General features: G+C 31.7%; 1 protein-coding gene across 1 annotated transcript; it reads left to right on the top strand.

Moving 5' to 3' along the window:
* The first annotated feature begins 7747 nt into the window (after nucleotides 1-7747).
* Tmlh (Trimethyllysine hydroxylase) lies at nucleotides 7748-16401 on the top strand. Its single transcript, XM_085200670.1, has 8 exons — nucleotides 7748-7844; nucleotides 9234-9333; nucleotides 9782-9894; nucleotides 12553-12773; nucleotides 12932-13107; nucleotides 14997-15221; nucleotides 15694-15827; nucleotides 16226-16401. The coding sequence occupies exons 1-8, from the start codon at nucleotides 7838-7840 to the stop codon at nucleotides 16360-16362; spliced, it is 1113 nt and encodes a 370-aa protein (XP_085056796.1). The 5' UTR covers nucleotides 7748-7837; the 3' UTR covers nucleotides 16363-16401.
* Nucleotides 16402-18574: the final 2173 nt, after the last annotated feature.

Raw genomic sequence — 18574 nt, 5'->3', positions numbered from 1 at the left:
GTGATTAAGAATTTCTATATCTTTAGGAGGAAATATACTATTATACATCTTGCTTCGTGTCGACTTGTTGTCCAGTTGTAATGCTAAGAATTAACTGTTTTTACTACACCACTTTTTCTGACATTCTGAGGGCAGTTCTGTATCTGCAGGCTTTCTCAAATTAAAAATAGCTCAATTGGAAAAAAACAAAAGAATATTAAAAGAAAACAAAAACGAATATACCAGGATCTATATTTTTTTGTTTAACATTACACCTACTAATAAAAGTAAACTATTTGTTCACACCAGACAGTCCTAGCAATCGATACTAACAAATGCTCACCGCGAAGTAAAAGCAGCAGACCACGCCACTAATCTCAGAAACTCCAGAACAACACTCATTAACCACATACAGGTGCTACACGAGATAAACCTACCAATAAATCGGGGGTTGCTGGAAGAACAAAGTTGCTGGTAATTACAAACTTTCTTACTTAGTATGTACGTTGTATGTACGGTCAGAATTGATAATGTAGAATATGTTTTGCTATAATTAAGATTTTGGGGTTGTAAGCGTGACAGGTTGTGAGTTCGATTCCCATTCGTAGAAATGATGTATTTATTATTTTCATTTCCTCCGCACTTGTTAGAGAATATTACGGGGTTGAGTTCCGCCATTAGACACGGAATGCCTCCAGAAATCGGCGGAAAATAGGGAACGGTGTGTTTTTTCATGAAGTTATATTTTAAGTACTCTACTTAATACGTAAAAATAAAATTCTATTTGCAATGAATAATCAAATAACTTCTGTATTCATCGCTATCACGAACATCTTAGAATTATTTTTTTGCGAAGAATTCGGTAATGGCTCTCCATTTTATCGAGATTTCGAAGGAAACATCTTTTTCATTCGAGAGCTTAGATCTTAATTTTTAATGTGCGTTTTATAATTTTGTTCCATTTTAGCTTTATTTTGTTCAGGACTGTTAATTTGTTATCTTGACTATGGATTTGTAAGAATATACGTTTTTTTATATTTTAAAAAACTTTTATAAGCATAGTTTTTTTAGTTTCACATTGTAGAGTAGGCAGAGGGAACCTGTAAAACTAGTATTAAGACCGCTCCCATTACGACACTTCCCCACATTCCGTCGCATTCTCGAGGCATTATGTGTTGAGTGGCGGTACTCAACACCGTATTTTGCTAACGAGACAAAGCGAGGAAATGGAATTATGAAATATTTCATCACTTCCCCAAGAGGGATTCGAACGCGCTTGTGGCCCTTGCGCTACAACGGCCTAATTAGTTAAAATACAAATACAATAACAAATATTTCATTAGTCCATTGAATTTTTAATTTGACATATTATTAGATAGCCTGTTACTATGTTTTATTTCAATTTTAGTTCATCATCAACAACGTTAAATATAAGCTATATAATTATTAATGGTGTTAAATATTCGTCGTCATTATATATTTTCATTAAACTTAATGAAAATAAATAAATTTGTAAAGTTAAGTCCACTTACTACGATTAATTCCTCAGTAATCCGCTATGACGTCGTATATTTTACTATTAACAGTAAAGCACTTTGTTCAGAACAATGATAATTGATGTTGTTGGGGCCTATTAAATCCTTTTTTTTAATATATTTTTATTTATATTGATATTGAGTTGCTTTTTTCTTTTTATTTTTTTTTATGGAAATAGAACAAGGCAAACGAGTGTTCGGGTCACCTGATGGTGATCACCGCCGCCCACCACCCCTTGCAACACCAGAGGAGCTACAGGTGCGTTGCCGGCCTTTTTGTACTTAACACGCATTGCCCGGAGAATTCAGTGGTAAATGGGGAACGGAAACAACAACATTTGGTTCCTAGGTTCCCTCTGTCTTTACTGATTTATTCCCTCTGTCTTTATTCGCGAAAGCTAAAATATTATTAATGCAATAATTCTTGGAAAAGTCTTCAAACTTTCTATCAAGACGTTATTTATACATATTGAAAAATATGTAATGGATATCTGTACGTAGCTTCATTATCAATTGACGATTATTTTAAAAGTTTGATGATATAACATTTTACACGGCAAACGTCTTATTTCACCTACACCTTATTTTACTGTAAGGTAATTGAAAAACGATGTTTTTCTTTTAGGGTGTCATTTCTTATTTACGCCTAAGAAAATCCAATAATAAGAAAAGAAATAGCGTCGTATTTTTCTTTTTTAGAACATTCAAATTACTTGACTTCTAATATTAATAAAGTCTTGAAAGGTGTTTTTTGTCGCAGATATTTGTATACTTAAATTTATATTTGTAAAGAAACCGGTGACTGGTTCTCCATTGTTGTAGCTTTATGTATAGTGATTATTATGTTATTTTTTTAGCGTCATGCTATATCCCGCATATAGAAAAGTAGTAGAAACCTAGGGACTTAGCGTTAAGACACTCCGTTCCCATTAAGACACTTCCATTCTCCACTTTCCGCCGAATTCTCGAGGCATGTGAGGCGTATTGAAGTGCGGAACATACATACACAGAGAAGGGAAATGAAAATTAAAAAAAATCTTTGTTGTAAAATTTTATAATTTATGTAGTGTGGTTTAAACGGTAAGGAGGCGTAAAAAGTTTAGTAACAGAAGCTAGAATAACTCTAGAAAAGCTTAAAATTTTATTTAACATTTATATTTTTCTTATTATAAAATAAATTTCTAAATATTTAGGTAGTTTTGCTTTAAAACTTTCAAAATCTTGTAATGCGCATAGAATACTGAGTAACATTATATTTCAGCCGGGCTTCGTGCTTCGCCAGTTTATAGCACCTGGCTAAAGTTTTATAGGTACGAACACTTTGTTAACTCCAATCGTTTCCTTATTCTACTTGAAAATATTATAAACTAAGCGATTTATGTTTGGACTAAATGTTTTAGTTGATATTGCTATGAACAATTTTTTGCATTTTTTAAAATATTTTTAAGTATTATTCCACACTTAGGGAAGAACAATACTTATTAAGAAAACGTATAAAAATTTGAACGTAGCGGGATTTGAACGTGGTAAAGTACTTTTTAGTTAAAACTATACATATCCTTTGACTAAACATAAATACTCCGTCTGGGGACTGAACCTATAACCATCACGGTTACAGTCAGCTCTCCCACTAAAAGAAAATTATCTTGGGAAACACGTAAAAGCAAATAATTTTACCTTTGTGATAAAGGCGTTCGTTTTATTATACCTACAAATTATTTGAGGGTTCGACCGTCGTATATCCGCACAGCTTTGTAGTTCACTAGAAAATACCCAAAATAATAAATGTCACAAAAGAAGTGTTTCTAATATTGAAATTGCTATACATTTTTTCCTTTCTGGCTTTATAGACATACTAGCGATCCGATTCTGGCCTTGCCTGCTTGAACTATGTGATTATTTATTTAATAAATTCATTATTTAGAATTTAAATATCAAGAAAGTTTCCGTATTTTTAACTAGGGACAGGTCCCCTCAGCCTTCCATGCTATATGTGGGATCTTGACAGGAAAACCAATAAATTATAGAGTACATACAGGTTATTGTATATTTCAATAAATAATGTTTAATAGAGCAAATTTTATGATTTCTAAAATTAAATTTATAAGATTGTTTATTCGTACATATATTAAAAAAAAGATAATAACATTTGATTACTGAAAAAAACACAAATACATTAGATATGTGAATTGTTAAAAAAATAATATCCACACCATCATTTCCCTTCATTAACGTTAAATTTTAATTTAAAAAAAATTATGAAAAAGGCCAAAAAAAAGAACAAAATGGTGTAAAACTTTACATTATCATCAACAAAATTGTGATCAACATGACCTATAAATTTCACGAAACACAGTTCTGCTCGCAAAATTATGAGACTTAATTACATTTATACTGGCACGCGGAAGGTACATATTTTCATTCAAATTAAAAGTTGTAACAAATGGTTTTCCATCCTGTTATAAGTTTAACTAGGAAGGATTTTTTGTTTTAACGCCATTTTATTTGCGTTTAAATAAATGTAGATTATATATACGAGTATGTATGATGAACAATCTTTAGAATTAGGCAGATAACGGCCAACAGATTGTCTTAACATTAGGTTCCCTCAGTGTACGCTCTATCCCACAAAAAGCAGGGTAGGCAGAGGGAACCTATTAGCCATTATCCGTCTAATTCTGGAGGCATTGCGTCTTGAGTAGTGGAACTTAACACCAAGCTTTGCCTCGATACCAGAGCAAAGAAATGTAAATATAAATTAATATAGGTAAATATTTTATTTCTTCGATTGGGAATCGAACCCACAACCAACAGTGCCCTGCTTTAATATAAATTAATTGAATTAATATCAGATGACATTTAATACATTTTATTACAAGGAAGGAAGAGCGAATGTATTGAATAACAATGATACGGGCCACCGATATGGCACGGTCCCATCGTTTTCATAATAACAACCACTCGATATTGTGCCGAAAAGCATTCATATGTATTTTTCTATTATTCATGGCCATGCGACCTTAGAAAGAATATTGGAAGGTCCTTATATTATAATAGAAGTAATATGCGGAAGATATGTTATTGTTATATAGGTCCTTTCAATTGAAATTAAATAGATGCGGGCCGAAATTTGGATATATCATAAGTTTAAATTAAATATAAGATTGTTTTAATACTACTGGCGACTTTTGTACGAGTATGGATTCAATCTAGTTAATAATGAAAATCGTTTGCGTATGTAATTATTCATAATTAAATTGGATAAATAATGGTATTTAAAATTGTAAATTACTAATCAATATATAATATTTATTTTATTTTATACGCTGCTTGTTTTATTTATTTTTACTTCATGCTGTTCACAGAGGAAATTTAGTGTTAAGATCCCAAGTAATTTTCTAGATATTGCGTGACCTTTTGCTAATTTTAGTAAATACTATAATTCTATTACAAAATCGTTATAGTTTATAATATAGTATTACTTTCAGACCCTTCACAGGCCATCGAATTTGTATCCTACATACTATATATCAGTGGAAGAGTGACATGTCTCTTTGAACAGCTTAGACTAGAAATGATGTAGAAATAGACCTATTTTTTTACTATTTTTAATAAAACAAAATAACTTTCAACTTATTTCTATATAATAATAAAAAAGGATTGAACAAACTTACCATTAATAATATAATAATATTTCATTTCAAATTTTGTTTATACAGCAACAATTGCTAAGCAAATATTTCAGGAAATTATATCGTAACTTTTATTTAAAACCTGCCTTTATAAATATTAGAAACAATCATTTGAAGGTACCTAAGTAAACTTCGGTTACAGTTTTAGGAACCTTGACTCCCGCTTGACCCTTTTTCGCGGACAGGGATAATGAAATGGGGAACAAACCAGACCGCCATTTGAATTGTAAATGTTATTATTTCCAAACTCTCGCCGAAATGCTTGTCTTCCCTGTCTTGTAGGATCGAGGACTACTAAATAATTCCAAAGATTTTCCCGAACAAACTTCTTTGGGATCCTATTGAGTTTTTAACAAATCTTGATTAGCCTGTACAACTTGGAACACAAATAAAAGTACCTATAGAAGATTGTCGTTCCAAAAGGCTGTCATTATTGACTATTTAAAGAAGTGCATATTTAACCTTCTAATATACTCCAAAATGGATACAGAGTAAAATAATGTATTTTAACTTTTTTAAAACTTACATTATAGAAAGAAACAGCCACGACAGCCTCATAGAAAATTAATTATTCATATGAATAATTAATTCTGGAGGTATGTGTTGAATGGCGGATATTAACGCCGCGCTTTGCCTCGACACCAAAGACCACCAAGTTGCTTGGTTTCTTCGAGTAAAAGTCATACCCACAACCTGTCACGTTTACAGTATACTTAGGAACAATTTAATTTCTGTAGTTCAATTAATGTCCTCACTATAGAAACTATTCCAAATGATAGCAAGATGGCCTCTTAGGAAATAGAATGGCGTTCGTTACGTTCAATTAAGGCTGTCAATCTTTCTGTCCCAAAAGCTCCTCCCGTGGATGAAGATGAATGGCTTCTAACAAAAACATTGGTAAGTTTTCTTTCTTGTAACTAGTTTTCGGTGTGTATTAGAGGCAAGTGCTTTTTGATAGCAGCGATTAATTGTTTATGATTTTGTTACTCCTATGATAGAAGATCTGTCACCTTTTGAAACCACCATTGAATCTTAAATTAATGAAGCTTAAAATAATTAAGTCTTATAAGTCATGGATGTGTTGTTTTTATTTTCCTACATTAGCCTTTCATATTTTTAAAGTATATTTCTGAAGTAAATTGTGAAAAATAAAAATTATAATCTTATATATTTCAAGTGTTACTGAAAATAAGTCTACTTTTATTTTATTTAAGCATATATCTGTAAATTTTACAACATATTGTTAAGAACTTTATAAAAAAATGTATATAATCAAAATGCTAAAATAAATTGAAAATAACGGCTGGACAATTAAAATTGCCAAGTTTTCTCAGCGCCAGTATAAAAGCAATTTGCGACGTAAAGCAATTATCGAGATGGCCGGCTTGCCAAATAGTTTTCTACGTGAGGTCTTTTTTATATTACGTTATATTCCGTATGTTACAGCGTTGGCAGAATAAACGTAATATTAAATCACTCCATTCCTCACTTTCCGCCATCTTTTCATCATCAGAGTTATGACAGCTACACCAATCTACTATAATCTATAGGTAATTGTAGTTAAAAGCGTCCGTATAAAATTATTGTTGATACATTTTAAAAATAGTTACTTCCCAGACTCTAAATATTTGAGTTCAATAATATCGACGTTGAATAATTTTCATTGATATCAATTTGGAGGAAGCCAATGAATGATAGCTCTGACTACACACAATTACTCTCAAAATCAAAACTTATTGACTAATTGAACGATTCACTTACCAATTTAAATTACAATAAGTTAGGTAGCGAATAAACAAATATTTTGAATGAAAATATAAAAAAAAAACGTTACATATTTTTCTCTAATACTATTACGCTACGCTTTGCGGCCCATTATTTCAACATTGCGTATTAAAATCAGCTTCACGCTGTATCCCGCACACAGCAGGGTAGGCAAAGGGAACCTAGTGTTAAGGCACTCCGTTCTGTATCTTAGCATGAGGTTCCCTCTGCCTCTGAGGTTCTTATAAAAATTAAAAATCACAATTGAACTGCTTCATTCTGAAATAAGGTGTTCGAGCACTTCCAACAAGTCTATTATCAGTGCCAACTTGAATATTATATCGATGTCTTAAGTTAGTACAATGGTTCGCACTAACTTCATACAACTTGGAGTAATCGTCCCAGTTCGGAGCTAATGCATTTTGAATTGTAGTCCAGCTTCCGACTTCACACCATATAATTCAAACGGAGCATTATTCACCGAAAGTTTATTCTAGAGACGTCAGGGAACCAGAATTAGTTTTCGAACTGTATTTCCTGCATTTATTTTGTTATATGAAATTATTAGATACCCCTATTTAAAAGATTAAAAAAATCTATTAATATTATACCTACACAGCTTCACGCTGTTTCCCGCATAGAGCAGGATAGGCAGAGGCAACAGTGCCAAAAATTCCAAAGTCCGCCTAGTTACGTCAATCTGTATAATATATTCACACAGAAATAATAACATCCTCGATATTTGACCGGTCGAACCAGATAAGAGCAATAAATATTGCCAGAATCAGTTCATTTTATATGATTAAACAAAGTAGATGTGTTACAATAAAACAGTTATAAAACAATATTAATAAATAATTGTAAACTATGGCAGGTGAGATAAATTATTTTTTTATTGCTTAGTATTATTAATAATTTAATAATTAATACATATATTATACTAGCGGACGCACGCAGCTTCGCTTGCGTATTTAGGGGTGAATTCTAATAAACCACGAAACATGTGTTCAATTAATGTATTTTTAAGAGTCTAAAAGAGTCGGTTGGGATTTAAAGATTTTTCCATACAAACTTTCAACCCCTTATTTGCACCCTTAGGGGGTGAATTCTAGAAAACCATGAAACACATTTTCAATTAAATATTTTTATGAGTCTAACTTTCAAATTTTATAATAATCGCTGGCGTTTTAAAGATGTTTCCATATAAACTTTCAACCCCTTATATGCACCCTTAGAGGAGGAGTTCTAGAAAACGATGAAACACGTATTCAATTAAATACGTTTAAGAGTCTGAATTTCAATTTTTATAAAAATCGGTGCCGATTTAAATTTTTTTCCATACAAACTTTCAACCCCTATTTCTCCCCTTTACGGTTAAAATTTTTCAAAATCCCTTCTTAGTGGATGTCCAGATAACGAAAGTAAACATCTATCCAAATTTCACGTTTCTAACATTAACGGTTAGGGCTGTGCGTGCGTCTTACCTCAGTCAGTGAGGACAAGTCCTTTTATATATATAGATTCTAAGATATATGAAATTAAAAAGTCTCTTAAAATTATTTCGTTAATAACTGCCCATATGATATAATATTATCGAGTCATCGTGATTGGGTCCGATCCCATTCGGAGCATAATTATGTACTTTTCCCCGCTCAGATAGACAAAATACGGCGCTGGGTTCCGTTATGTCTCGAATTCGGACTGGAAGTGAAAAAAAATTATAACCACAGCCAAAAATCTTTTATTTTTTAATACATTTACCTACCTTCGATAGCGTTTAGAAACATTTTCAGTAGAACAATTGTCTCTAATTCACTCTAAGTCGTCGACTTGTTTCAAAACACTACCAAATTGTACGTGAGGAGCATTATAAAGTGTATATATTTCAATTGAAAACTCTAATTTACAACGTTTCATTGGTTTGTACCTACATTGAATTTAGATTACTGCAAAACTTTGAGATACGTATTTGGTGTTTATATCGACTTTACATATAGACATCTTTGTCGATGTAAAATTAAACTTTTCTATAATTTTAAATAATAAATATACTGATATTATAAAAGTGTATATAAGTTTTTAGGCTTTCACACCAAAACTACTTAACTGATTTTCATGGAACTTTATACATGTATTCTTATAGGTATTAGAAACTACGATAATAAAAAAATATTAAAAAAATATATTATAAAAACATATTAGTACTCTCTATATTTTTGATGAATTCTATAATAATTAAGTACAATTTTTATTATTTTTGCAGCCATAGAGTCAGTGGAGATAAAAGACAAAGCCTTAGCTGTAAAATTTAACATCAGTGGATCAATAATATTCGAAGATGTTTGGCTGAGAGATCATTGCAGGTAAAATTCGTAGGATTAGAGTATAAAATATACAGGAAAAAATATAACTAAGTCAACATATACTGATAACAAAAATAATAATAATAATAATAAAAAATCAGCTTCACGCTGTATCCCGGACACAGCAGGGTAGGCAGAGGGAACCCGATGTTAAGACACTCCGTTCCCCACTTTCTGCCGAATTCTGGAGGCATTGAGTGTTGAGTGGCAGAACTCAACGCCGCGCTTTGCCTCGACACCAGAGCGAAGCAATGGAAATATAAACGTAAATAAATATTTCACTTCCTCGAGTGGGGATCGAACCCACAACCATCGCGTTACAGTCACACCCTTGTGCCGCTGCGCCACAACGGCCTCTACTACAAAAATAATTAATATCTTAATTTTATATACGTAAGTATATGAATATATGTTCCATTAAAACATAATTATGTATCCATATATACAGATGTTCCACATGTTTCCATTCCAATACTTTCCAACGGGCACACCATTTAATAGATATTCCAGAGGCCAGCATTAGCAGTGTTGAAAACGACAGCAAGAAAATCAAAATCATTTGTAAGTATCAGTTTATAATTACTTAAGTAATCTCTCAAAGATATTTCTATAGACGGCGAGGCAGTTTATTTATCCGATTTGATCCACTGCTAAAGTATTATTTTATAATACCTGGTGTCAAGACACTCCGTTCTTCGTATTTTGCCCTAAATAATTCATAGAGCTCGCATTCAAATACTTTTCCACCGTGCTACGATGATCTTGTGATTGATTTAGCTTAAAACATATATATGTGTGTGTGATATATAATATCTTGAACTGAAAGCTTAAATCCCGTCAAAAACATAAATGTAAAATGAAAGCCAAGTTCAGTAATAAAACATATGCTTTCAGCGATAAAAGGAGTGAGATGTAAATGTATGCCAAGTTCAATGGTCAGTCCTGAAATTTATTTTTAACAATATAAAATATTTTATAACAACTGAAAATGTCCATTCTTCTTACAACTTGGAGACTTTATTTATGTGTAATATCTGACTTGGCCAGTTTTCATATAAATTTACAATAGAATCTGAATAGAACAGAATTTGAATACATTTATTTATATCGATGTAAATTAATTTTAAGAGTCTAAATTTCAAATTTTATAAAAATCGGTGGCGATTTAAAGATTTTTCCATACAAACTTTCAACCCCTTATTTGCACCCTAAGGGGGTGAATTCTAGAAAACCATGAAACATATGTTCAATTAAATATTTTTAAGAGTCTAAATATCAAATTTTATAAAAATCGGTGGCGATTTAAAATTTTTCCCATACAAACTTTCAACCCCTTATTTGCACCCTTAGGGGGTGAATTCTAGAAAACCATGAAACATGTGTTTAATTATATACGTTTAAGAGTCTGAATTTCAAATTTTATAAAAATTGGAGACGATTTAAAAAAAACCTATACAAACTTTCAACCCCTTATTTGCACCCTTAGGGGGAGAATTCTAGAAAATGATGAAACACGTGTTCAATTACATACTTTTAAAAATCTACATTTCAAATTTTATAAAAATCGGTTCCGATTTAATTTTTTTTCCATACAAACTTTGAGCCCCTATTTCACCCCTTTAGGGTTAAAATTTTTCAAAATCCCTTCTTAGTGGATGTCCAGATTACGAAAGTAAACTTTTGTCCAAATTTAACGTTTCTACCATCAGCGGTTACGGCTGTGCGTGCGTCTTACCTCAGTCAGTGAGGACAAGTCCTTTTATATATATAGATTACTTAAATTTTTACTGTTAATAATTACTTTACAATTACTTCTGTTAAGATAGCTGGTAGGCTGACAATATATCAAATTAAAAATAAAATCAGTTTCACGCTGTATCCCGCACACAGCAGAGTAGACAGAGAGAACCTAGTGTTAATACACTCAGTAACCCCACTTTCCATCGAATTATGGAGGCATTGCGTGTTGAGTCGCGGAACTCTCCGCCGCGCCTTGCCTCGACACCAGAGCGAAGAAATGGAAATATAAGTTTAAATAAATATTTCATTTCCTCGAGTGGGAATCGAACTCACTACCAGTCGGTTTAACAGTCACACTTTGTGCCCCTGTGCCACGACTGACCTTACAGATAGTATATTATTATTAAATTTTATATATATTTCTATCAATATAATTTTTTTTTTTTATATTTATTTTTTTGTGTATTTTTTTCTGTTTTAGGGTTCTGTACCTCGAAAGCAATAAAACAGAACCCTTATAGGATCTTATATAGGACTTAGTACTTAAATATTGTAATAATAATTTAATATCAAATACGTTAATCGACTATGCAAATACTCTTAGTATAATAAGTACTAAAACATATGTTTAAATTATAATAAATAATAATGAAGGATGTTAAACCATTTATTATATTTTTATATTTTTACGTGAAGCCCTTGAAGTCCACATGATGGCAGGCTTTGTCAGGACATAAATTAGAGGCATTTTCAGCTACAAATGGAGACATATCTTATCTTAGAATATACTTGAAAGCATTGTGTTGTTTTAGATGGCTTACGTAAGTAATAGTGAAGTTAGTCTCCATAACAAATAAAATATTTACTAACGCGTGACATAAATTAAAGCAACATATATAAATAATGCATTGCTCTTATTTTTTTGTCAGGCGCTAAGCCTAAAAATCAATTATCATGAACTTTGATTGCTATGCTTTCATTACAGGCGCTATAAGTAAATGTTCCTAATTGAATCTATTTATTGAAAAATTATAAGAAAATATTAAAAAAATACTAGTTTCGGATTTTTCCCTTGACATACACCCAATTACTTAACCGGATGCTAAATTTCACCATTCTAGATCATCTGGAACTTGGTTAACATTAAGGTCTATAGGTCAGTAACCCCCCTAAAAATTTACGATTTTTGGACGTCATTATCTAAATAACTGTTTGAGCTGTGTTTATGAAATTTAATGCACGTACACAGGTAGGGGGTCTAAATATTTGAGCCAAATATGACAGCTTTAGGTGGAATAGTTTTTGAGTTACGAATAGGTAAAAAGTGGCTTCAAATGGTTCGTGTAAAATAACACACGGTGCTGCTCGCCAGTTTTGTTTGTAAAAATACTTGGCTACGCGCTCCGCGCGTTTTAAATCATACTGAAAAATACTATTTATTTAATAATAATAATATTGTTATTTTCTGTTTGTTTTTAGGGAGTGACAAGCATGAATCAGTTTACAAAGTTGAATTTTTGTTAGAATTCAATTACCAATATTGGAAAGAAAGCCGAAGACTACGGCCGTTGTTGTGGCGCGGCGACGAAGTTAATAATAGAATTACTAAAATAGAAGTGGACAAATTTCTTAACACTGTAGACGGCGCTAAGGCGGTCTTCCAGTCCCTTCTTGATTACGGTGTTGCCCTCGTTGAAAATGTAATTATTTTATAATTTTAAAAGAAATTTTTATATTCATATAGCACGAAAGTCTTTTAAATTTTTCGTCTTTATTTTATTTTTTTTAAACAATATTACCAAAATCAAAATAAAATTAAGTTAAATATTTCATTAATATTTTTTTACAATTTACATAGGTAGAAGCATCAGTGGAAGCAACAGAAGTTGTATGCAAGGCTCTTGGTGGTGTCCAACATACTATATTTGGTGGGATGTGGGAGTTCACCACGGTGCAGGACCACGCGGACACAGCGTACACTAACTTACCTTTAGCTGCGCATAATGATAACACCTATTTCACTGAGGCAGCAGGGTGAGGTGTATTTTCGTATCATCATCATCATAAGTAGTCGTTATCACTCAAGAGCCGAAAGTAACCAGATCTTCGTTATTTTATAAAACCTAAAAGTGCCAGACACCCCCTAGCTATAAGCACCTACAAATATATTAGGAGCAAATAATATTTTTGACACATTAATATATTAGATTCGTAAGCACTTGTAATTTATTACAATTTAAAAGTGTCTGGCAAAAGGTTATAACCATGCTAAGAACCTGGCAAGGTACAACGTCATTTCTAATATTATTGCGAAGAAAATATTAAAAAATAGAGCTTTATAATTTAACTAAAGTTAAGTACTATTTTTTGCATGTTCTTTTCACCCAAACTCTATAGTCCCTAATAATAAATACTTACCAGTATTGGGTGTATGCGCACAGAAACTTTAACTTTACTTTACTGTATTACTATTGGCTCTCTCTTCATTAAATTCACGATTTATATTTATTTAAGACTACCAACTTAATTAACTACCCAATTTTACAACATTCCTCTGTTTCAACTGTACCAATTTATTTTTAGTTATATTTAATTAGCTTTACAACATGTATGTGTATCATTTATTTATAAAACCATGATAAAAGTAAGAGTAAATCTATACTAACTTGATTTCTGTGAAATATTGTATTCAAATGTTATTTTCTTTATTCACGAAAAAGAAAATACAGGTGTTTTATCGGTCTGTATACCTATTCAAAATTTACAATGCTGAGAGATTGCTATTACTTTTCTATTGATTTATGAAGCGTATTCTCATATGCGCGATAGAAACTCTACATACTATCAAGATGTCCTAGTGGACTTTTAATAAGCACAAAACTCACTCACTCACTAAACTACCACAATATCTTAAGTAACTAAATATTTTAGCTATAACTTACAAATAGATTTCATTGTAAATTTTCGTTGAAACGTATAAAAACAGTAACAATTGTTGTTTACCAGAGCGTTTTAGGGAAATATTATTACATTCTTTGTTTATAACCAACGAAATATTATCAACCAATTAACAATAATTAAATCTAAAAAGATAAAAGCCAGAATAATGGCTGTGTATTTTAACAATAAATTTAAGAATTTCAAACAATTTCTGTACTACTGAAAAGGTCTCGGTAATAAAGGACGTTCTTATAAAACGAACTGCGGATGGTCTTTGAAAAATAAGCGACTTCGTTATTAAATCTCCTCCTCTTTATTGAGGCAAAATAAATAATATTGTTCTCAAACCACAGTTGTTTGATTAACCGCTAAAACTAAAGTTGTACTTTTGCTGTCGAAAAATATCTTTGGTAAATAGAAACTGTCGTCTAGCTTATTTACTTATATATTTATGGTTAAGTCTTGCTAAGCTTATTTTTTAAATAAAACAAAGTTTCTCATAATATCTTTACAAAGAAATCGTTATTAAGGTTGGTTTTTTTGTTCAGTAAATATAATTATATCACAAATTCTATTTTTAGAAAAAACAACTATAAATAATGATAAAAAGCTTTTAGTGTCCATTTTTAAATATGATTTTATTTTAAATAAAATACCTAACTAATGACATAAGGTCCATGACGAAAAGTGCTATTATATACACGTACTGACGAGGTTGGGTGACACTAATCTTATAAAAATAAATATAACTTCGAATAGAATTTAAACTCCTTAGACTTAGTCTCTTTTTATAAATCCAATCATAATAGCTTCTACCATCATATCGCAGTAAAACAGCTTACGAGTGTAAATGCAATGATTGTAGGTTCGATTCCCATCTGGGGGAATTCATTATTTTCATTAAGTATCTATCTATACCCCGAAATACGTGAAAAACATAAAAAAGATAACAAAATATATTTTTAAAATATCACTGATTACAGACTACAAGTACTACATTGCTTGGAACACAGTAATGGATCGGGCGGCCATACAATATTGGTAGATGGATTTTTCGGAGCGACGAAATTAAGGGAGGAGCACCCAGAGGACTATGAATTTTTAACTAACTTCAACGTAGAAGCTGAATATTTAGAAGATGATCACCACTTCAGATATTCAGCACCTGTTATAAGATTGGATAAGATGCATGATTTAATACAAATAAGGTATATTTTATGTAATACCATTTAATCTGCATTAAATAAGTATGGATTTATATAAATTATAGTAGGAATTCAATATTAATACAAAAGTCAAATCAGCTTCACGCTGTATCCCGTACACAGTAAGGAAGGCAGAGTGAACCTAGTGCTAAAACACTCCGAATTCTTGAAGCATTTCGTGCTGAGTGGCGGAACTCAACTCCGTGCTTAGCCTCGACACCAGAGCTAAGAAATGGATATATCAATTTAAATAAATATTTAAATACCTACCATATAGAAACGTTCTAACTGCGCCTTGATAGTATCAAATTTCATATTTATATTAATAACTTGGTAATAACAGCAGTTATAAGTAATTCTTATTTTCTTGTCTTGCTCCCTCTTTCTCATAGCACAGAAGAGCAAGCACAGAAAAAATAGACAAAGATACTCTATCTTTCAATTATTTAAATAACATATATTATTATTTATATAGGTTTAATATATACGATCGCTCGGCAATGGCATTCTCAAACAGTGAAGAATGTAGAGCATACTATCGTTCCTTGAGGAATTTGTCAAGATACTATGAAAACCCAGAATTTCAATGGAAATTCAAACTAAAACCAGGTAAGCGTGTGTTAGAGGACGAATGTACAGTCAAAAGAATGTATCAAATATGTTCAACGTTATACGTACCAACATACGTACATATACGTAATAAAATATTATTTATGTATAATTAAATTTTATGTTTTACTGTATTAGTTTTAAAAACACAAAACACACACACTTCACTCCCCACTTTCCGCCGAATTCGTGTTGCGTGTTCCATTGCGTGTTGAGTTGCGGAACTCAACACCGCGCTTTTACTTCTACACCAACGCAGAACCAAAAATATTAAATATTTAATTTTCTTGAGTGGGAATCGAACCCAAAACCTGTCTCGTATATAGTCACACGCTTGTGCCATGTGCCACGACTGGTTTCTGCATATGTTTATTGTATTCTTTTATTTTTATTTAAAGGCACAGTGATGGTGATGGATAACTTCAGAGTTCTTCACGGCAGGACTGGTTTCAGTGGAAAGCGTGTGCTGTGCGGAAGCTACGTCTCTCGCTCTGATTGGTTGGATAGGGCACGTGCTCTTCGTCTTATAAAATAAAATGATTATCTTATACAATAAAAATATTGATAATAATAATCGTTTTTTTGTCTTTAAGAAAATATTTTCTTGTTTTTTATTTAAAAATGTGCTAAGTTTATATAAATAATAGAAGTACGCAAAAGTTTCACTAATTTCATAACGACAGCACTAATATACTGCCAAAAATAGCACACATGTACTATGGGCGAGAAATACAGTTTCTTTATATTTCACTATCTATATACGATAATAAGTTTAAACTTAACCATTAAGTACGATGTTAGAAGCATTATAAATATATATATATATTGTAAGAAACTATTGGAAATATTAAATAAAGTGGGAAAGGTAATGAATTAAAACAAGGCTTCAAATAATTATTAAACAACCAAAGGGAATTATTTAGCAGTCTAATAACAATATCTGGTTCTAAAGAATTCATCGGGCAGAGTCACGTTAGCGATCCTTTTCTTTCGGTCGCCGTTGACAGCCCATAAAAGTGCCAGCCAGTAATTAGAATCGTCCTTATATAACCTCTATGGTCATTATTTCTAACAGTATATATATTTTTGTGATAGCCTAAGATACTCATTTAAAATTTCATTTCTTAATAATGTAATAAAAATTTCTGCTGAATCAATAAATTGAAGCTCGTAAGATGCCAGCGTACGAGCGTTATATAAATGCGGAACAAGCTAGCACGTTGCCAATACTAGATGCACTACGTTTTATTTCGCACTTTATAAGAACTATTACTAATGTTTCAACTTATTTTTCTAAGGAACATGTTGTTTTAAGTGGTGGAAGGTCTTTAGTTAGTTTTATTAAGATCTTACTTATTTCTATTGTGCTATGCAAACGAGAAGTAAAATCTAATAACTTATAAATCTCTAATTCTTAAAAAAACTTCTACAAAATTTGTGGCGAAGATATCAAAATTATTGCTTGATTAAAAGCTCTCGGATACGAAATCTGAGAGGGGAACGTTCAGTAATAATTCAACCAAGAATTTTAATGTAACCAATTTAACTGAACAAATTGTATTTTATATATTTTTTTGCAATATTATAGTTACTATAGAACCTATTGACGCGTACAATATATATTTACAAAAGTGTACTACACATGAACATATGTTAGTGTGTGGTATATTTATTTCTTTAATAAAAAAAGAAATATTTAAATTTATAGTTTTATTTCTTCGCTCTGGTGTCGAAGGAAAGTGCAGCGTTTAGTTCCGCCACTCAACACACAATGCCTCCAAACTTCGGCGGAAAGTGAGGAACGGAGTGTCTTAACACCAGGTTTCCTCTGCTTATTCTGCAGTATGCGGTATACTGGAAGCTGATTTAATTTAATTGATTTTAATTTATTTATCTATTTTCTTCAGTTGAATATATTGGGTCTATCTAATTATACTTCAATCTTCACTGTTATAGGTAGTGCTCTATAACAAAAAGAAGAACACAAGTAAAGCTGTTTTAGAATTTAACATTGAATTATATCGCCTTAAACTCAGGCTCATTGTAGGTGTATCGATTTCAAGATTTAAAGTTTCGACTTATCTTGAGCCAGGGACATTTTTCACGTGAACCGTCTCATAAATAACGATCAGACTGCCACAGCTTGTTCGGGCAAGTTCAAAAATTTATTCTCATCCTTTAATTATTGTTTTAAAATTATGGATTTTATCAATGAATGTTACTTTTAATATTAAAATATATTTTTTTACAAGTTGATGTGTTTATGTTCGTTGAAAACATTTGTTGTTAGAATTGTGGAGATATTTTAAATGAGACGACAGTCCTGCATTTGTAAGAAAAATAATAAAAAATACCATTATTACGGATAATAATTACAGCCGAGAGCGTTAACGGAAGAACCGCTTAGCCAGTCGCGGTTGGGGTTTAACACCGTAATATTTTAGTGGGTACTATAGAAGGCCTACATCTGCCAGTCCATCAGTCTCACATAAACCCGCTCGAGCCCCACACGAGCCCTACTCGAGCCCCACTCGAGCAGAGGCGCTAAAGGATTTTATTATGATAAAAAAAAGGGATTTCTTTAATCTTGCCATCCAGTTTTGTCATTGGCTAAAAAGTGAAATTTGATTTCCTATCGTGATTGCAATATCTCGTAATATATCAAAAATCCTAAGAGAATAACGTGAAATAAGCTGTCAAGTGTTCGTTTTGTTTTATTCATCTCCGTTTACCGTAAGATTTCCGAC

The sequence above is a fragment of the Heliconius melpomene genome, chromosome 17, assembly GCF_056956725.1.
Source record: "Heliconius melpomene rosina isolate 202511_hmr_F chromosome 17, ASM5695672v1, whole genome shotgun sequence".
NCBI lineage: Eukaryota > Metazoa > Arthropoda > Insecta > Lepidoptera > Nymphalidae > Heliconius > Heliconius melpomene.
Note: the sequence above shows the minus strand (reverse complement) of the source record. Positions and strands in the feature narration are given on the sequence as shown.

What these genes read in the sequence shown, in the direction of transcription:
- Tmlh (XM_085200670.1), top strand. An exon ending in TGGCTGAGAGATCATTGCAG is followed by an intron (nt 9,334 to 9,781) that starts GTAAAATTCGTA and finishes CCATATATACAG; the next exon opens with ATGTTCCACATGTTTCCATT. An exon ending in TATTTCACTGAGGCAGCAGG is followed by an intron (nt 13,108 to 14,996) that starts GTGAGGTGTATT and finishes CACTGATTACAG; the next exon opens with ACTACAAGTACTACATTGCT.